Source organism: Hipposideros armiger, unplaced genomic scaffold, assembly GCF_001890085.2.
Source record: "Hipposideros armiger isolate ML-2016 unplaced genomic scaffold, ASM189008v1 scaffold_36, whole genome shotgun sequence".
Lineage (NCBI taxonomy): Eukaryota > Metazoa > Chordata > Mammalia > Chiroptera > Hipposideridae > Hipposideros > Hipposideros armiger.
The window spans coordinates 217,624-238,696 of record NW_017731386.1 but is presented as its reverse complement, the minus strand read 5'-3'; the positions used below and the strand labels follow the sequence as shown (position 1 = coordinate 238,696).

Sequence of the window (21,073 nt, the reverse complement as noted above, 5' to 3'; positions counted from 1 at the left end):
TGCAGTGTTTTTAAAGATGGAAAACGGTGTATCAGTATGAGGTCAGACAATTAAGTTTGCGAACTGATCCTAGAAAAAGTGCTACATGCCTCATTACTGAATATCACTATGGTTACCTTTGAAGCACTCCCCTTGGGAATCTAGGCACCGGATGCCAGAGCCTACTCTACCCTTCAAAGCAATTTTGGAGCTCTTTTTCTGGAATGACCATCAGAGCTGTCCTCATATTACCCTTGATGTCGTCAATGGCATCAAAATGTCTTCCTTCCAATATTTCCTTTATCTTCAGGTAAAGAAAGAAGTCACTGGGGACCAGATCAGGTGAGTAGGGAGGGTGTTCCAATACAGTTATTTGTTTACTGGCTAAAAACTCTCTCACAGACAGTGCCTTGTGAGCTGGTACATTGTCGTGATGCAAAAGCCATGAATTGTTGGCAAAAAATTCTGGTCGCCTAACTTTTTCACGCAGCCTTTCAGCACTTCCAAATAGTAAACTTGGTTAACTGTCCATTTGGTACAAATTCATAATGAAAAATCCCTCTGATATCAAAAAAAGGTTAGCAACATTGTGGCCACAAGTTTGTGAACTTAATTGACTGACCTTTGTATATTCATCTTTTAAAATATTTAACGTGAGGATGTGCAAAATACATTGGATTTGCCCATTCACCTGCACACACTTCCAGTCTTATTTTTTCCATTGCATTTAACAGCTTATTCTTATAGCTTTGAAGGATGCTATTTGAGTATACTTTATATTGTCTAAAAGGTTTTGTTAAAAACTGCTTAAAAAGAGAGAACACACTCACAGAAGACTATATTTTTAACCTCTCCATAAAAAAACAAACAAAAAAACCCAAAAAATGTACTCAGAAGCTTAACAGTAGCTTATCTAAAAAGACATGGTTGGCTAAAGCTCCTTAAGAGTTTGTTCAACCTTTATTATTCTAGATCTCCTTGGTAGCTTTTTGAAAGAGACATGATGATCAAACATCATACGGTATTTCACTTTAAAGAAGGATCACCAAGCTCAGATTGAATTCTGACTATGTGTTTAATTTCTGATTTGTAGACATGGGTAATTTTATTTTTTATATGTATATTGTATTCCCTTCTAGACATTGCTGTTATAGAAAAGAAGACCGGAGAAAAATCAACCTGTACCTAGTGAAAGTGACAATAATAGTTAACATTTATTGAATACTTATTATTTGGCAGGCGCTTTTGTAGGTACATTTTACTTGCACTGATTTATTTCATTTTCCTAACAGCCCCTGTGATACAGATGCTCTTTATTATCCCATTTTATAGATGAGGAAACTGAGGCACAGAGAAGTTAAATAATTTACTCAAGGTCATGTCAGTAATAGATGACACAGTTGGGATTCAATCCCCAGCATTTTAACTGTAGTCTATTATGCTGAATTGTCACTTCAGGTAGACTGTTACATAATTATTCAAATTTTGGTTTCAGTCATTGTAAATGTGACATTTTTTCATTGGGTAGGGATTTGATCTCTGTTATTTCTAAGATCTCCACTGAAGACATGAAGGATGTAGGGTCCATTAGTGATCGTTCTCTCCTTCTAGTCTACCTTTAGAATCTCTATAGTAATTCTGCCTACTTGGAGGAGAAAAGAACGGCATGTGGAAAACAGTGTTACATGGATTTTAGTTGCTTAGTTAATTGCTTTACAAGCCACTGGGGGCTTCAAGCTTGGCAAGCGAGGCATGCATTTCCTAGTGTGGAAGTCTCTCTGTTTGGGGACCTAAAATTCTCTGTAACGCACTACATTCATTTACTCCTGCCCTGAACATTCTCTTTTTGCCTAGCATGTTTCGCCAGGGGATGCATGACTTGAAAGTCTGGCCTAACGTAGAAGCAGATGGATCAGAACCCACCAAAACTCCGGGTAGAACAAGCAGCACTCTCTCAGAAGACCAGATGAGCCGCCTTGCCAAGGTAAAAAAGAAGCCATTGGAACAGGTGGAAGGCTCCGAATGATGTCTATTGTGGTATAAATTAACATTAGGGATTCTGTCAGTATTTTTTTAATTTGAATTTAATTTTTAATGGTAGTTTATTGAAATAAAATTCACCCTTGTAAAGTGTAGAGTGAATTAGTTTTTAGTCGACTCAAAGAGTTGTGCAGTCATCACCAGTATTTAATTTTAGAATTCTATATTTTCATAAACATGTAACCGTGTATGCATTAGCAGTTATTCCCCATTTCCTCCTCCCTCCAGCCCCTGGCGACTACTAATTTACTTTCTATCTTGGTGGCTTTTCTTATTCTGGACATTTCCTATAAATGGAATCCTACGTTACATGGCCTTTTGTGTCTGTAATGCCATCAGATTTGAAAATGTGGAGCTTTTGGTGATATTTTCAAGAGGACTACCTACCTTTTTGCTGACTTAGCCTTAAAGATGCAAGTGTTACATGCTAGAGATTCTTAGCATTGTTTGGAAGTGAAGATTCCATATACTATTAGCTAGTTTAAATTGCTCTCATTCCACTTAACAGCCTTTTTTATTAGCAGACCTGAGTTATTACTTTTTTTCATTCAAAATTGTTTAATGAAGTGTTTTCATTTAGAAATACAAAAGCTAAGGTCAATTCGGTGCTTAAATCAGAACAATATAACTTATTTTGTCAATATCTGTTCATACAGCACTGTGCTAGATACTTTCCAAAGATCTGTTTACAATTCTTTTTTTAACGGACTTTCTTTTAATTCTTACATGTAATTTCCCTTTGCAACCTCGTTAGTATGTATGACTCTAATGTCTGGAGAAGGTTTGATGCCAGGCATTTTCCAGCTTGTTGCCTCATCCTATGTGTGGAAGAAACCTTAATCATAAAAGACAAGTATTTGTGTTGGCTAGGTTTTGTGCTTCAACATAAAATTGTTCCTCCCGAATCCATTCTGTGCCTTTTTGTATAGCTCTTTTACGGAAAAATGATGTCATGTCTTCCTAACAAGTGTTTTAACCAAATCACTATTGCCAGCTTCCTCCTCCATAATCAAATAAATCAAATTGAATTTTCAATTCAACCACTCATTCTGAGATTTTGTTTACATTCTGTCATGTGCTATACGAAAGTTCTCAGGCGTTTCATGTGTCTGCCTTCTCTTTAAGAATTTATCTTAGTGATGAACTTGCATTTAAACTACTCGGTGACTTTTATAAACCTTGAATAATAGTTCATAGAAATTTCATCAGATTGAGCTCATTTGTAGCCTGTAGGTCAAAAAAAGTTAAATCTCAAATGCAGGAGGAATGTAGCATGTGTTGAAGCAAGTGTTCTTAAAATGCCGTATTGAGAACAGCATTATGATTCATATTAGGGATAGACTACTGAATTTGAGGAGGAATGGATAGAGTCAAGAAATATAAAGCTGTATAGTTGTATAATTCATCCACTTTGGTTCTCATTAAATGAATTATTTAAGCTTTTGTTCATGTGCTCTTAATTTTTTTCCAATTATTTTGATGGGAGATTCAAAAATAACTTATATCACAATTGACTAGGACATTCTTCAAACAGGATATGCAGCATTGGAATTTGTTTGAATTGGACTTGTGGCTTTTTAATGTAGCACAGTGTTATAGTATACATTTCTCATTTTTGTCTTTTGGTTTTTATGGTAGGAAAAAAAAATGTGACTTAATTATGATCAACTTTTAATATAGAAAGAATAACCCCTGAAAGAGTTGTATGGGTTATCAGTGCACATTTGCAATTCTAGAACCGATGACTTAAGCATATGCAGAGCTAAATGAGGTGTTGGGAGGAAGCCTCCGAAGCATTTTTGTTAATTGGTAACAATCATCATTGACAGTCTAAATTCTTTATATGGGAGCGTATGGCAAACTAGGCCTTCCTTTTTCAAGAGGTAGTTATTAAAATTTTACATACTGTCTGTATTACCCAGAGTAGTTAACAGTTTTCAAGTAAGCCTTTATGCATTGGTTTCTAAATCTTTAAAATAGGAATAAAAATTAATGAGAATAGGCATCTTCCAGTCTTTATGATGCTAATTGGAGATGAGCTCTTTTCAAAGTTCTTTGCTCCTAATAGAACTAATTGTATTTTTTGAGACTTCAGAGCTTGCTATGCTGTGACAGTTTGCATTAGTGTTAACTCATGTTCCCCAGAAACAAAATAGAAACAATTAAAACCAGTAATTACTTTTCTTAAGGGTAAAAATGCATCAAGTTTGTAGCATCCTTGAAGGAACTGTTCCCTCTTTGAAGGAAGCTCTTTTTATTTCTTGGCACTTGGGGCTAATATGTTTCATTCTTCTCCATAGAGCAGCTGGTCATGTGCTTTGAGGTTTCAGAACCTGTTACATCCCTGCTTGCTATTGAAGAAGAATGTGTTTTAAAATGTCTTAGGTTTGATGACATTGGAAGGTTTGGCACTTGGAAGCACTTTACAGTGGGAAATACGGTGTAGTGAGTCAGAGATCTGCCATCCTACCAGCTCTGGGAAAATCATTTCTGAGCCTATAAAGTCAGAAGTTTAGAATGAATGATTTCTGAGGTTCTGTACATAGGCAGCAGTTCATATTCTGTGAATCTAAAAGGACTGAAATAGAAGAAAATTGGGATTATTTATCTACCTAGATTTTATAGTTATCACCTTAGTAGAAAAACAAACATGGAGTCATCAGTTTGCAATTATGAATGCATTGTGTTCATGTTATTTCTTTTTTTCTGCAACATATGTGCCTGAAGTTTCAGTTAGGTGATGTGAATGTGTGGCTGTGCTCTTAGATTTTGTGTGTTTTTTTTGTTCTTGTTGGGGAACTGGGGAAGGGGAACAGCCAAGTTGTTGTCCTTCATTCTTAGTTGTGGAGGGTGCAGCTAGCTCAGCCAAGTCCAGTCGTCATCTGACCACCCGTCGGCAGCTCGTGGCCGCTCAGCTCAAGGTGTTGCATTCAATCTTAGTTGCGGGTGGGCATAGCCCACCATCCTATGAGGCGGTCGAACCAGCTGCCTTGTTAGGAGCAAGTGCTCTAACCAGCTGAGCCATCCTGCCACCTGTTGGCAGCTCAGCGGCAGCTTACCTCGGGTGCAGCTCCCTGGCCCATGTAGGAATCGAACCGGCCACACTGTTGTTGCTCAGAGCTTGCGCTGTTAACCAACTGAGCCTCTCCGCCGGCCCGTTGTGTTTGTTTTTTGATTAGTGCTTGCTTCTTAATGTTTTCAGACTGGATTCCTGAGTATGTTTTCCTTGCCTTGTACCAGAGAAGGTATACTTTGATATCTGTTATGGTCTTCTAAACTTAGCAGAGGAAGAGTATACTTTGATATTTGCTATGTTTTGAATTTAAAATTATACTTCAGTATCAGTATGTGTTTTGTTTTTAAATTTGTGTCACAATAGCTCTCTTTCTCCCTGCTTCCCTGTCACTGTCCTTCCCTCCCCCAGCACCTCTCATTTTTCTGGTTCCACATTAAAAAATTCGTTCAGTTACATTTTCATTCCCTTCCTCAAAACATTTTGAAATTGTTTTTGGTACAATGCACTTCTACAAACTGGGAAAGAATTTGTATGCTCATGTTTCTATTTTTATAAGAAATTTTAGATGTAATGCTTATATTTTTCACACCCCCATTTTAAGAAAAGCAATGCGTGTTCAAATAGATGAGCTAGAAGTGGTTAGAACTGAGTGTTTTATTTCCTGTTGTTGCACTTTGATTTTCCAGCCCGTGAATTTACTGTGATTATTTCTAATTGTTGAGAGGCCAGTTGGCTTAAGAGTAAAAAGGTGTACATAAATCTCAATAATAGGAGAGCAGAGCTACCTGCATTGTACCCATGAGTCAAAATAAATGGCATAGCGACAGTTTTCAAACTGCAATGTTAGAAAGTTTATTCAGTTATGGAAATGCTTCAATCTTGGCTGCCTGGGGATAATGGGACAAGAGGACTGTGAAATGAAGATGAACTATTATTTAAATGGCCTGTGAAAAGATGGTGTTAGATAATTGTTAAGCAAGGAACCTCAAACTCAAGCTGGACTAAATATTCTTATTCTGACTTACGGCTTAGCTATGAAATTTGAGATATAATGTAACTGCAATACGAATAACTGCAGTTTTAAAGCCTTTTTTCTAAGTTTAACATTTAAAGAAAATGAAATCCTTTCACAGAAATTTTAGTAGAATTAACCTCTCTAATGATTTTCCATCATTTTGTGAACATGAGTAGTTTTCCTTTGAGGAAAACTAGTGTGAGACAAGGAAACAAAACTGACTAGTCTTCAATTTCGCTCTTATTTTATATAACTGGATTCCTTAGATTTAGTAGGGACTAGGAAGAAGTGAATATATTCATATATGCTCTTTTCCCCCATCTTTCTCGTTATCCTCTCTTACCCATCTCTAGATTTCCCTAATTCATTTTTACTAATACAGTATCTTTCTGTTTGAATCGGTTTGTGAACGTAATCAAAGGCCAGATATCCAGACCATTCTTACACTTCCATCGTCCAGGACCTGGCCTTTTAATGATTATGGCCTCCAGCAAATTTGCCCATTGTTTCCATCTGCTCTGTTTTTCAGCTTGTCACACTGTAAGAGTTTTATGACTAGGATGCATATCCACCTGGGGTTTTGGATGTGACTACCAAGCTTTAGTGTTTGATTTATATTTGAATCTACGTCTTTAGACACGAAAGGTTAGTGCAAAAGCATGCCTCTGTACTGTCTCCTTTTCATTTTAGCATCTCTGCTGGATGCCTTTGGAATGTGCTTTCGTTTCTGTCAAGTTGATTAAGAGGCTGCAAAGAGAAAGTAAGGACTAGATGAAAAATGGTTTGTGGTCTGAGTGACAGAGAGACTGGGGAATGTTTAGCAGTGTTTGTGAGCCTTGGTGCAGTGAAGTTGTGGGAAGGTGTGGGAATGTTTCCGGCTGCCCTCAGATTGCCTGCACGGGGCCATTGGTCCAGGGTCCAGACCTCAGGTTCATAGCAGTAGGCACTGGCTTTTTCTAGTTCATCCAGAAATAACTAGTATCTTGTGAATAGGTTCATGTCAGTCAATTCAAAGGGTGATGTATAATCTAGAGTTGTACAGTTTAAGGTAATAGCCACAGTTCACATGTGACAATTAAATTAAAAATGTTGTTGCTCTGTTAGTTACTATAATCGCATTTTAAGTGCTCAACAGCCGCATGCTGCTAGCGGCTACTTACTGGACAGTGCAGATGTGGAATATTTTCATTATTGCCAGAAGTTCAGTTGGACAGCACTGGCCTGCAGTGCCTGTTTACTGATTTATAACGGATGAGTAACTAACTGTGTTACTGTCTTTCTGGTAATCATATCACTTGTGTCTGCTACCTAGGACGCCCTTTTTCCAGGCACCTTGGAAATTAAATTAGTCTTCAGGAGATTGTTGATTTCTTAGTGAGCCATGAAGGCGCTAGCCTGAAGGAGCTAGCAAGTGTTATGAGCTATTTCTCTCAGTTTGCGGGACATTTTGAAAGGGCTTTCTTGACTTTACCTTTCTAGTCGCAGGATTGCTTGACTGTGCTGGCCACACCACATCAAACATTGACAAATTGTTACGATCACAAAACAATCCTTTAAAATTGAGATTTTTCTGGTCACATAATTTTTTGAGGTGGGGTTGAGGCTCTTTATTTTAAATTATTTTATAGTACTATTTGGCCTGCTGAAACATTTGCCCTTGAAAGAAAATTTTTTGCATTGAATGCATTGTATTGAATGGGTACGTGTCTTGAGGCATTCATTGGAGTAGCTCACTGAGGTCTTTATTTTAAGTATGTGGACAAGTCCTCTTCATCTCCACCACCATCACCTGCTATGTCGAAGGCACACTTCTAAATGTCGGTGACAAAGTATATTAAGAGGGTGATGCTGTCATTATTGTTAGGGCCATTATGAGGAATAATAATAACTATAATGATTATCACCTTGCATGTGCAAAGTGCTTTAATATCTATAAAATCCTTTAGCATAGCTTGAGAACTAAAATGAAGAAATGGTTAAATCATGGCTTCGGAGACTGTTTTTCATTCAAATTCTATTGTGTCTCTTGCTTAAATGTGATCTTGGATTAGCTACTCAACCTTTACTAAGCCATGGAATCCTTATCTGTAAAATAGGAATAATAGTTATATCTCCTTTTTTGAGTTATTGTGAAGACTAAATATAAGTGAAATAAAGTATTTAAAGGATTTAGCATAATGCCTGGCAATACCAAGCACCAGCAAATGTTAGCTGTTGTTATTACTTTGTCTTATTTGCTCTCATTTGATTCTAACAAGTGTAACACTTGGACTTGTAATATATGTTGGGGAGGGGGAAATTCCCTTCTCGCCCCTTTAGTTCTATGGCTGACCTAATAATAAAACTAACACAAGACCAGATTAACAGGAGAAAAACCAAGTTAATATGTGTGCATGGGAGATGATAGGTGATGCTCTCTGAAGTGATGAACCAGACGGCTTTTTATACTTTTTAGACAAAGAACCAATATATTTGTGAGGAAATAAGAGGATAAAGCCACTGTAGGTTTGGGTGCTCATTAGTGAAGACTCTAAACAAAGTTTGTGCTTGCACAGTAAATTAGTAAAGAAGTAACAAAGTTTGTTTATGTGAGCTTTTTGGCTCTGGATTCCTTAACTCTAGCCTTAAAGGTGTCTTTTAGTACCCTGCAGCAAGAGGCCACTTTTCACAGGGGAAACTTAGTTCATGATTCAAAGAGACAGGGGAAGGTCCATGTTCCCTTCTTGGACTAGATGCTGTCAAGTAACTTTCATTCAAAGTAATCAGCATGTTATTGTGGGATATTTTGGGGCAGCCTGCCCTTGTCCCCGACACAAACTCATGATACGTACATTGTTTTTAAACTCATGAAAAGATGGAAACTTAGAAAAATTAAGTGTTTTATTGAAGGTTTCTTGTTTACTAAGTTATAGAACCAGGACTTTAAATTCTTTATGTAAATGTCTTTCCAAAGATAAGTATCAGTGGCGTGTTTTAAGATTTAAGGATTGCGCAGATTTTGTTTGCATAGTATTGTTTGTTCTCATTAAGAATGTTAAAATTGAAGATAGGAGAAGGGGCAGAAGGGACATGAAACAATGTATATATATATACCTGCAGGTCCTCAGGTATGGCATAAAAGAGGGTGCCCAGTACCTCAGTGAGCAGTGACTAACCTGTGATGCGTGAGTACCCATTACGTATTAGTGCTGTGAATGGACTGGAGTGACAAACAATATTTATGGCTTCAGTTGGTGTTTCCATTGCATAAATTGAAAGCAGTAAAAAACAGCTGCTCTTAAGATTTCTTGCACCCATAGACCTCAAAGAGCTAAGGTTAAGGAGGAAAGGAAAGACAACTGCAAACCGGATCTATATTGTTCAGAGAAACAAAATGGTGGGAACGTCAGGGTACAGACATATGTGAGAACCCTTTACTATGGATATAAGATAAAAAAGAACAGATGCTGATAAACTTACAGAAACATTTTAGAGCTGTAGAGAAGTGACTGATAGTTTCTTTGTGTGATCGCAAAAAAAAAATTCATCTAGAAAGTTAGTAGTGGTAAAGAAGTCTCATTGATTCAGCCCAGGCTTTTGTCAAATTATTGCCTAATCACAGGATAATTTTTCAGAAGGTTAAGGAAAAAAAGCACGGCTATTTCAGGGCTAATTATAACTTATGTGAAGGAACCAGTTGGTGAAACGGGAGTAACAGGAACTCTGGAAAAAACTAGTTGTCACATAATAATTTTGGATTGTAATTATAGTCAAGGAATAGAATAATGAACCAAGTTAGAGATGAGTCTTGGGCTGTAAGAAAACAGTTCTCAGTGTGTTTGGAGGAAAGGCAAGACATTCGAAGGATTTGAGGATCTAAAAGAGAGACTCAGTGAATTCAGCCTTAGGGAGACAGTGATTCTCAGGAGCGATTTGGGCTGGTCCTAAGGGCTTATGACCAGGGTTCTGTGACATTTAGGATGAGAAAGTCCTACGGATAGCAGGATATTTTCATTTTTCCTGTTGTTGTGAAGGCACTGAAAGCAAGCACACTGAAGACATAGGTTTATGTTAGGCAACTTAATTAATAAACTTAGTTGACGTTTATCATCATTATCAAAGTGCTCTGAGCCAAGGGCAGTTAACCAAATAACTTGGTGAAGTAATAGTTGAGGCGCAAGATTGGCGAGAAGAAATAGCGAGAGAGCACTCATGACTGTAGATTTATTGTTTCCCAGTGCTAGCATCCTCAATGCCTGGGTTTTAATATTATGTTGTATGTACTTAGTTAAAAATATAATTTTATTATAAAACAGTTCAAGCAGAAAAGTGTGCAGAATGATATAACAGACGTCCATGTATCACTTTTAAGATACATTCAACGTTTGGCCTATTTGTTTCACAGCTTTGAAAACAAGATTAAAAAAAAAAAGTCACAGATATTTGTAAAGCTCCCTCATTCTTTCATTTTATAATTTGCTTTTGTTTTTTTTATTTTTATTTTTATTTTACTTTATGGGGCAATTGGGGAAGGGGAACAGCCAGTTGCTGTCCTTTGATCTTAGTTGTGGAGGGCACAGCTAGCTCAGCTCCAAGTCCAGTTGCCATCTGGCTGCCGGTCGGCAATTTGCGTCCGCTCAGCTCAGGGTGCCATGCTCAATCTTAGTTTCTGGGGGACGGGGCAGGGTGCACAGCCTACCATCCAATGCGGGAGTCGAACCGGAAACGTTGTTGCAAAGAATGCACACTCTTAACCACTGAGCCATCTGCCCACCCGCCAGTGGCTCAGGGCAGCTCAGCTCAAGGTGCCATGTTCAATCTTAGTTGACTCACCAGCTAAGCCATCCTGCCACCTGTTGGCAGCTTAGCGGCAGCTCAGCTTGGGTGCAGCTCACTGGCCCATGTGGGAATCGAACTGGCGATCCTGTTGCTCAGAGCTCGTGCTCTTAACCAACTAAGCCACCTGGCTGGCCCCATAATTTGCTTTTTAAAACTTGATGCTATTTTTGAGATGTATCTGTTATTCTGTGTAGCTCAAGTGCTTTCATTTAAACTGCTTCCAGTGCATGGATAAGTCAGTTTATTATTCTCTCAGTAACTTCAGCTTTTTGTATGAATGGCTAAAGTGAATATCCCTGAATATATCTCCTTATGTCTGTAAATGAGTTTCTTCTTTGTAGAAATCTAGGAGTGAAGTTGTTGGATTTACAAGATGAAAATCTATATATTTTCTGTTTGGTTTATTGCTAAATTTCATGTAGTTTTTGTTGCTATTGTAAATATCTTCTAAAGATTATGTTTTTAGATTGGTAAAAAGGGAGTAATTAGAATTTTGGAATAATATTGATTACTGTTTATTAATCGTGTATCCAGCAACATATCTGAACTGTTTTCCTTGTACTGGCCAGTCCAAGAAAATCTCGTAGTGTCTAATAGAAGCAGGGGTAGAGGCATCCTTGTTTTGTTTCTGACTTTAATGAGAATGCTTCTTACATTTAACCATTTGGTAAGAATATTGTCTATTAATCCTTGGTATATTTCTTTTATCAGGTTAAGAAAGTTCTCTTTTTATTTTACCAAAACTCTATATAATGAATGAGTGTTGAAACTTAGCAAAATTTTCTGGGATCCTTTTGACCATTCTGGTTTTTCTCCTTTAATTTAGTGTGCTGAAAACAATTAATATAGCAGGTCCGAGGCTGCTGTCTTTAGAAGGATCTGCTTGCAAGGATGGCCCTTGGCTGATAAGTTTAAGAACTTGGCTTCTGACATTTCCTAACTGGTGTAGATGTTTCCCTGTGCCTAGGCTGTTTGTACATTGTGATTTATGATGAGCACCTGCTTTTTTTCCAGGAGTCTAGGATTTTGGTAGTTGGGAGCAGAGAGTGCCTGTGTGACCACCCCCAATAAAAGCCCTAAACTCTTTTGAGTCTCAGGTTGCTTTTCCAGGCTGTGTTCTCGTTCTAGAGAAAGAAACACACTCAAGCGTGTCTTTTCCTGAGCTGGGAGGGGAAGGCATAGGAAGCTGGTATATAGATTTCTCCAGACCCCGTTAACGAACCATCTAGCTGTGTATTCTTACTTGTTGCTGTAATAAATTTTAGCTGGGATTACAGCTGCCTCTGAATCCTGTAAGCCCATCTGCGGATCATTGGGGTCCCTGAAACACTTAATAATATAGTGGATTACACTAATAGATATTCTGTGTTGTCTGTGTTAACTATTCTTACATTCTTGGAATAAATCCTGTTTGGTCATGATGTATTCTTTTTAATTGCTTGATTGAGTTGGCTGATTTTCTGTTGAAATTTTGCACCTATATTTATAAGTGAGAATTGCCTATAATTTCCCTTTCTTTCACTTTCCTTCGCTAGTTTTGATATCATGATCATATTGATTTCAGCAGATTTTGTAGGTCCAGCTTACAAAACAATTTGAGTTTGAAAAAGGAGAATAAAGTGGGAACAATTATACTAATATGAATGTTTACTACCGGAGGTGCCAAAAAAATGAATGCAAGTGGACACTTTGGTCAACGTTGCTCAAGCAGTAGTTCTCCGTAATCAGAAGAGTCTGGACGCTGATGGTAACCACTTTGATCACCGCTTGTAATTGCAGAAGTCAAACATGACTTGCATTCATCTTTTGTTATCATTATATGTTGAGTATTACAATTTTGATAGGTTTTTTCCTCTCTTAAAATGTGTATACATTTTTTTGCCACCCTCTGTATATAGCTTTAGTAATAGCATCTTGCTCTTTTCTTTGTGTTTTGATTCCTTGATTTATTTCTTTATGTTTTTATATTATTATTTTATTTTGAAATATTTTATTTAGAATATTCTATTATCTGAATTTCTGGTGGATATATTCCAATTTTTATTATGACTATTGACTTCAGCTTTTATTGGATTACAATTTTAGATTGCAAATTCATCTTTTGCAGAAGTTACTTTCCTAAATTGTTATACCTATTTTACTGTTATTTTGGATTTTTAACTTTGTTGTGAAACTGCAAAACAAACTCAACATTATTTACTAATCAGCTGTTGATGTTAGACAAACTAGAGAACGGACAAAATTTATTGGAAAGGAAGATTGGTAGATGTTTTGGTTTTTTGGAAATGTGATTTAAGAAATGAGTTTTGTTATAAGCTGGACATCAATTTTTGTTACAAATCCTAGAATAGATTATCAAATTAACGATTTATGTGTATTTTAAAACCCGTATACACATAATGGTATTTTTATAATTAGAGTTTAGAAAAATAGGGAACGTGGGGTTACCCAAGGATATGTTTTGAAAAATGGAGGCATGACCTTTTATTTTACACTTTTTAAATTAATAGAACTATCAAAACTGATGGAAGATTTAAATAGTAACGAGATACATTATAACTGGGCAGAGACTGGCAGTCAAAACCCCTGATTTATAGCTCTTCTGATGGCTCATTGAATAGCCGTTTATTTTTGTATTTGTGGATATTTTTCATTTATAAAATGTGGTCAGTTGGACTCCATTCTCTCAGTTAATATTAGGAATCATGATTCCATCATTATTATTATTATTATTATTATTATTATTATTATTTTTTTTTTTAGCTATTCTGAAAAGGAAACAACCTCAGAGACCATTTTGTTGATAGTATAGCAAGTTGATTAAGTGTACTGTTCTTGGGATCTGAATACATTTCTACCTTGAAGCAGCTATGTGAAATAATTTTCATGAATAAACTAACATTCTTAGTACAACTAATTTAAAAGAATAAATTATTTAGTAGGCCCTATTAATGGTGTTTCCTTCTCATTGTAATTATGTGACTTACTGTTTTCCGAATATAACACTAAGCTCCTAGAGATACTTTGAGTTGATTTTATGTTAGGGCTTTTCTTGGGAAGTTGGTATTCTTTGTAATATCTGTACTTGATTAGGTCTGTTCACATAAAGAAAGTGGGTTTTTTTCCATAGCGATATGATTTAGGTCATAACTGAGGTTGCCTGATAACCTTTAGTTTTCTACTTTCCAACCAGTTCATTTATGAACTATTAGTTATGGAACAGTATATGTGGTACAACATTAGACCAGGCATAGCAGTTTAGGAATGTGAGTCTGCTACTGATAATCATGTAACCCACATCTAAGTAAATGGACATACAAAATGCATACAAGGTTTTATCTGTATGTATCTCTGTTACATTTACATTTTATCCACAATATAAAACAAGCTAGTGTGACTTAACCATATAGTAATGAGTACAGTAGAAATAATTTCATGTTCCCAAGAAATATGAGTGCCCCATTTATATATTTTGTCTATAATGATATACTTTAATGACAAGAAAAAAAACACAAAAAATCTTGTTTTTTAAAATGCCTACATTTTAGAGGAAGGAAAACAGTGATCAAATGTGTTAATGGAGACATTTGTAGCTTTAAAAATGAAAAAAAAAAACAGAATCCTGGCTATAAAATTTCAGTTGGGCAGAATAGTCTCATTTTGTTCTATTTCCTTCCTCAAATGTTTTGTAAATGACAGTAATAACAGATTATGATGACAGCTGCTGAAATTTTTAAGGCTATGAAACTTGTTCAGTGACACCATTGACATCAGAAATACCTCTTAGCTACAGGTTTTTGTATAAATAGTATATGTAACTTTTGTAAACATAGCTTATTTGAATTGATTATGTGTTGCCATTCTTTTGTGTCATAAAAGAAGGGTGTGGGAATCTGTTAGAAATTTATTCCTAATGATACATAGTAGAATCTTTTTTTATAAGTCATTTTGGTTTGCTTACTGTTGTCTAAGACTGTCAAAACTTTTAGATATGTCTTGAAATCAGTGGTAGCAAGTAGACTAAATTGGTTTCATGAGGGTAAGATTGAACTCTAAAAGAATATTGGTTTATGTTCTGTAAATCTATTGTCTGTCTTTACAGCTATAATTTCTGCCAGAAAAATAGAAAGTAATGAGGTCTTAAGATGAGATTAATCTCTGAGAACTTTAGCTGAATGAAACTTTTATGAGGCAAATGCTGAATAAGATTTATATGTAAAGTTTCAAAGTGAAATTGAAGATTTGTGGCTAAGACTTCATTAATCAGGGATATAGAAGCAACTCCTATGCTTCCTAAAAATTAAATACACATGCATGTATGCAAATTATCTAAGACACACACACAACTCCTTTTTTACTCTGAGTAGTTCAAGTGAATTCTTATATACAATTACATTTTATCTTGAATTATAAATTACTGCATTGGTTATATTTAATTTGATACAGATAAGACTCGTCTTATATTTATTGAAGAATTATACTTTTTAATAATAGAAATTTATGAATGAACCATAGAGCATTATGCAAATGGATTAGCTGACCAATAATGGAAGTTTGTTCAATGAGTATTTATTAATTCAGCTCAGTTCTAGTCTAGACTGAGGGAGGTGTTAGAGTTGAAAAAGTTACATTATGACCTTTAACTTGAGGGAATTTAGAGGAACACGATATGAGGTAGTTGAATATACACAACCCTGTAAAATCATACTGCAAAAAAAAAATAGCCCTGCATATGGTAGTACCAAGAACTTTTATTGGCCAATATTCCTATAAATGCTTCAAGAGAGAAATTTTGAACATTCACATAGGCTTTGTGAATCTAAGTTTTCTATCTGGTGACAGAGGAGACTGGATTTTTTTTCAAGTGACAAACAAAGGGGAAAAAAATACAGCTTTCTTATTTTTTTCCCCCTTAGATTCCCTACAAAAACATATGTGTATCTAGGCCAAGCATCACCTATTGTGTAACTACTTTTGCAGGGGGCAGGGTGCAATCCCTTTATTGTATAACTCTTCTGTTAAAGTTTTTTTTACATAAGGTTTGATACCTAAAGCTTATAAATTTCTGTAGGAACTTTTATTAACCACATATTGAAAAATCATAGCATCATTTAATTTCTATGGTTCTTTAGTTGAATCTAGTTGAAAGGCTCTTGGAAGAAATAATTTGAGAGAACAATTATGTCAGTACCTGGTTTTTGTTTCAGATGGTATTATTATTCAAATATGTTTTTAGTCCTTGAGTTTTTATTATGAGGTAAAATAACTGTCATTTCTTAATAAATACTGACCTTTAGTGGTTTTCTCAAGAGAGATTTTTTTTCACAATTTTTAAAAATAGCTTTGTTTTTTAAATAACATTTTTTCTTATTGCTAACATATTACCCATGTTTTACAGTAATAGAAGATTGTTAAAGCACAAAGACTATAAAAGTCACCTCTGACCCTCTTCCCAGAAATAATCATTAATATTTTAGTTGATATGCTTTCAGTAAATTATATGTTCTGTATGAATGTGTATGTAGTTATTTTTAAATTGGGATCATATTGTGTATGTGTTTAATTGAATCCTGCTTTTACACTTAATGGCATCTCAAATTTGTTTCAGGTTATTTAAGATACAGCAGATCCTCAAATGACGTCATTTCTTTATAGTGTTCATGAGATGCCTTAGGAACTTAACTCTTGTTTATATCAATTAGCCTATGGTGAAATTGGTTTTGTTGCATGGTGTTTCACTTAAAGTTACAGAACCTATCAACGGTATTGAGTAAGGACTTACTGTAAAGACTTCAATGATTTGTAAAGACTACAGGATTTTGCATAATGTGGATATGCCATAATTCATTTCAGTAACTCATTATGGTTGGATATTCAAAATGTTTGCAATTTTGTGCTTTTGTAAAGCCATTAGCTGCTTTAAATTTTCTATTGGCTTGAAAATACAAGTGAGGATTTTTCTTTAGAGTTGTTTCTAGGTGGCTTATTTGATTTGCTCATATGCTATATTTCCAAGTTATTAGTACCGTCACAAGGTTTATGTGGGTGCTTAAAATCAGGATCAAAAATTAGTATACATCTTTGAATTTTTCTATTCTATCAGTTATGTTCTGTCCTATGTGTTCTTCTTGTTTTCAAAGATAGCTATTAGACTCCTTAAGCAATTATACCACCTCTTAATAAGCAAACAAAACTAACCCACCTTTCATAGCATCTGTGAACTTGGGCCATGTATATGGTATAGTTTGATAAATACATGTTCATTGGTGTCTTTTGTAAAGATAAAGTGGGCATATGATCATGGAAGAAGCTGGCTAAGGAAAATTTGTAAAGCAGAAATCATTTCTGTCTAGTTTTTCTTTTGAGTCTGTCCATTTGTCTGTCTCTCCCCATTTACCTCTGTATAGATTCGTGGGTAGACTTGAAATAGATAAACATTGTTTTTCAGTCCTTCTCATGTTTTCCTTTTCCCTTTTTTGGGCCTTTTTAGTGTAATGTCTAGAAAAATCGAAATCATGATGACCTCAAGAAAGCTGATTCCCAGTAAGCATATATGTATGTAAAGATCTTCCTACTCTCCACCTTGAAGGGAACTTGATTTATTAGTTAAATATTTACTGAGGACCACCATCCTGAACCCTCTTTAATGCCTGGGCACATCAAGGTCACAGCATGCTGACACACAAGCTGTTTCCTCTGCTGGAAGATTTCATCCTGCTTGTTTGGCTGATCCCTTATCCTTCAAGGTTCTACTTAAATGTTACCTGCCTGAGAGGCCTTCTCAAGACCCTCATTATTTTCTGTCACAGCGCCCTGTTCATTACTTTTATCCCACTGCTTCAATTTGTAGTTACACATGCAGGCATTTACTATAAGAATGGCTCACCCGTTCCTACCTTTAACATCTGTGAGGGCAGGGAACTGGCTTCTCTTAACATTCTGTGATTATCTCCAGAGCAGAGGACCTGGTGGAACTTTGAAACTTATTATACCAACAGCAATCAAGTGGTATGTATGTATTTAGGTTGAGAATTCAAGCGTACCTCGGAGATATTGCGGGGTTGGTTCCCAACCACCACAGTAAAGCAAGTTGTTATCCTTTTGCTGGTGGAGGGTCTTGCCTTCAATCTGTAAAGTACAATAAAACGAAACTCATTAGAGTGAAGTATGCGGGTATGTAAATACTAGGGAAGAGTGACCAAGGGCATGGATTGTTCTTTTCTCCAGCGTCCTTTTGAGTGTCACTCCCTCCCTCTTGTCCCACATTAACTCCCCAAAGCTCTTGAGCTGAATTCCAAAGTATACAAACATTTAATTTTCATTCTAGTCACCCTCCCACATTGGAAGGCCTTTCAATAAATACAAACATTCTTGAGTGAATAAGCGCTAGGTTCTCTTAACCATTCATAGCTCTAGCTCTCAAGGAGCTTACAGTCTAGTGCAGGGGTCGGCAAACTGCGGCTCATGAGCCGCATGTGGCTCTTTGGGTACGTACATGTGGCTCTGAAGTAAAATTGAAAATGAAAATAAAACTATCATAGTTTCATTGATAAAATTTTTAGAGGATTTTATTCTCATAATGGTGATTATGTAAAAATACATTTATGGCTCTCGAATAATTTTTAAATTGTGAGAGGCAGGATTGGTTCTTCCAGGGGTCGGCAGACTTTTGAGATGGAGCGTACCCAAAGAGCCGCATGTGGCTCGTGAGCTGCAATTTGCTGACCCCTGGGCTACTGGGGTAGATTTGAATAAGGAGCAAGGAACTGTGAGTGATGATTGTGGAAGTCTGTCTATTTCCGGCACCATGATGGTTTGCCATTCATTTTCCTTGCTGTTCTTAGCCTGTATCCAGTGCAGCAACTTGGCCTACTTTTCGTTCTGTCCCTGTGCTAGTATTGAACACCTACAATTCTGAGACACCTCCCTCAAGCACATATTTCTGTCCTCCCATTAAACCTGATCATACGTGATTAGTACTCCAAGCAGTTTTCCTCAACATGTTGTTTTTTCGTTCTTGCTGATTCTTTTCACTTCAGTAGCTTTTAAAACCCCTTGCTGTTTAATTCTTGGAGAAGTTCGAGTCCAGTAATTATGCTATTTGTGACAGTGGGCTTCTCCTCCAAGCTCTGTATGACTTCTTGTGAATTCTGTAGAAACGTGTATTCCTTAAAAAGAGAGAGTGACACTTGCACTGATTTCTTGACCCATCTTTTTCCTAGGATGGGCACCCTAGTGAGGATGATTTCTTCACAAGCAATTGCAAACAGATTGTACTAGTTTCACCCTGCTGCTTAACAGAATGCAGATTTTCTCTTTGGAAAGATCTAGGTCACTGACATTTCAGACACAAAATTAAATATAAATCGTTAAAGCTCAGTTCTCGTCTTCATTATCTGTAGAAGTTCCCAGCCTGGAGAGAACTAGAAGCTGCTTTAGACTGGGGAAAACCATCCAAGTTCTTTCTACATTGTTGTCAGCACCTATGACAGATGAAATGACATAGATTATAGGCCTAATTACAATAGCTGCTAACGATTTGCATAGTGCTTTATAGTTTTTAAAATTTTACAGAATTTTTAGTAAAATGTTTTCATGCAATTATTTAATTATTTCATCTGCATTGAGTCATAAAAGTAAAAATTCTTATGGTTTCAAGAACTGGAAAGGGTGGCAGGAATTTAGCCTTTCAGTCAGGGTGTTGTAGATTATTTTGGAGAGGAAAGCAGTGGCCAGTTGTTTAGGAGTTGTGAAAGCTAATTATAGACTTTTTCCTGCTGCCTAAAGTTCAGCCAAGAGCAGACTTTGCCATCCCCAGATTCATTCCCCCTGCTCTTATAATTGTGCAATCAGTTGTATCACATGCTTGGACTTTCCATAAAGTGCTGTGCTAGCTGGTCCCCAAAGGTGGTCCTCCATGAAACTTGCCTCCCACCACTGGTACCATTCTGCATGGGATCTACACCAGCCCTGTGACGCATTTTCACCAACATGATGCAGCTGAAGTGATTGATGCTCTGCCTGTTTTAGGCCTAACACTTAAGACAGCTTGATCGCTCCTGTGCTTGCACTTTTGGGAACAGTGAACCACCATGTAAGATGTCTTGCTACCCTGTTGGAGTGACTGTGTTGAAAGACCACGTAGAGAGGGAGCAGCCCTGAGAGTAGAAGCAGAAAGAGAGAGGCCCTACCACCCTGGTCCCCAGCTGAGCCCACCCTTGTCCACAGAGGCATTAAAAATGCAAGTGATGCTCTTGGACTTTCCACCTCCAGCCACCAAATGACAAGAGTCTCATGAGAGACTGTTAGACCAATAGAAGAAACATATCCAGGTGTCTCTCAAAATGATGATTTCTCCAAGAATCATGAGAAATAATAAAATGAATATTATTTTAAGGCGCTAAGGTTTGGGGTGCTTTGTTACATAGTAGTAGCTAAATAGCACAGAGTGGCTACAGGACATTTTGAGTGGTAACTTTCCAGTTCTGCAGAAATTATAAAACTAATTCAAGCCGACAAATATCTAGAAATTCTACTCTCAGTCTCAGAGTCTGGTGCAGGAGACAGACTGGCAAACAGACATTCACAGCCTAAGTGGTACCTCTCATTTTGCAGTTGCTTTGCATTCACAGTATTGCTGTGATCTTTCCCTATCAGGGTATATTGATTTTCCTTTCTTTTTGATCATAGTATGTCGTAGTGTGTGTACCATAGTTTACTTAATGGTTCCCACTGTTAGACATTTATATTCTTTTATGTCTAAATTTCTTTTTTGCAAATGATGCACACATGTGGGTGTATCTCGGACAATTTAAACTTGTCCTCCAAGGTGGCTTTACCGGTTTATGGTACTGCTGTCCTGACTAGACATTCTTTGGTTGCAATTTGTAAGTTTGAGAACAGTCATCTTTAGTATTTCGTATAGGGAAGCTACGAATATGCTATACAGGAAGTAATATTAGCAGCAAACATGAATTCTGAAACAAGGGAAAACGGCTTTTTCGGCATGTTTAGATGGCAGATTGTGGACATTTAAAAAATGTTTTCAAATCGTTTTTCTTTATGAAAACAGTGATTAGTCACTAGCCCAAGTCTTCCTTATCCTGATAGTTGTGCCTGGTTTCTGTCATGTATATCGGGATGTGTCAAATGTGAAGGTGAGGTAAGAGCAGTTTTAGGTTCACAGCAATATTTGGAAGAAGGTG

General features: G+C 36.6%; 1 protein-coding gene across 1 annotated transcript in view; it reads left to right on the top strand.

The window, feature by feature from the left end:
- Positions 1-21,073, top strand: part of PIK3C3 (phosphatidylinositol 3-kinase catalytic subunit type 3) — a 144,965-nt gene that overhangs the window by 16,107 nt on the left and 107,785 nt on the right. Inside the window, exon 4 of the mRNA XM_019637896.1 lies at positions 1,834-1,963. Within this exon, the coding sequence (XP_019493441.1) occupies positions 1,834-1,963 (130 nt within the window). The remainder of the gene's footprint in view (positions 1-1,833; positions 1,964-21,073) is intronic.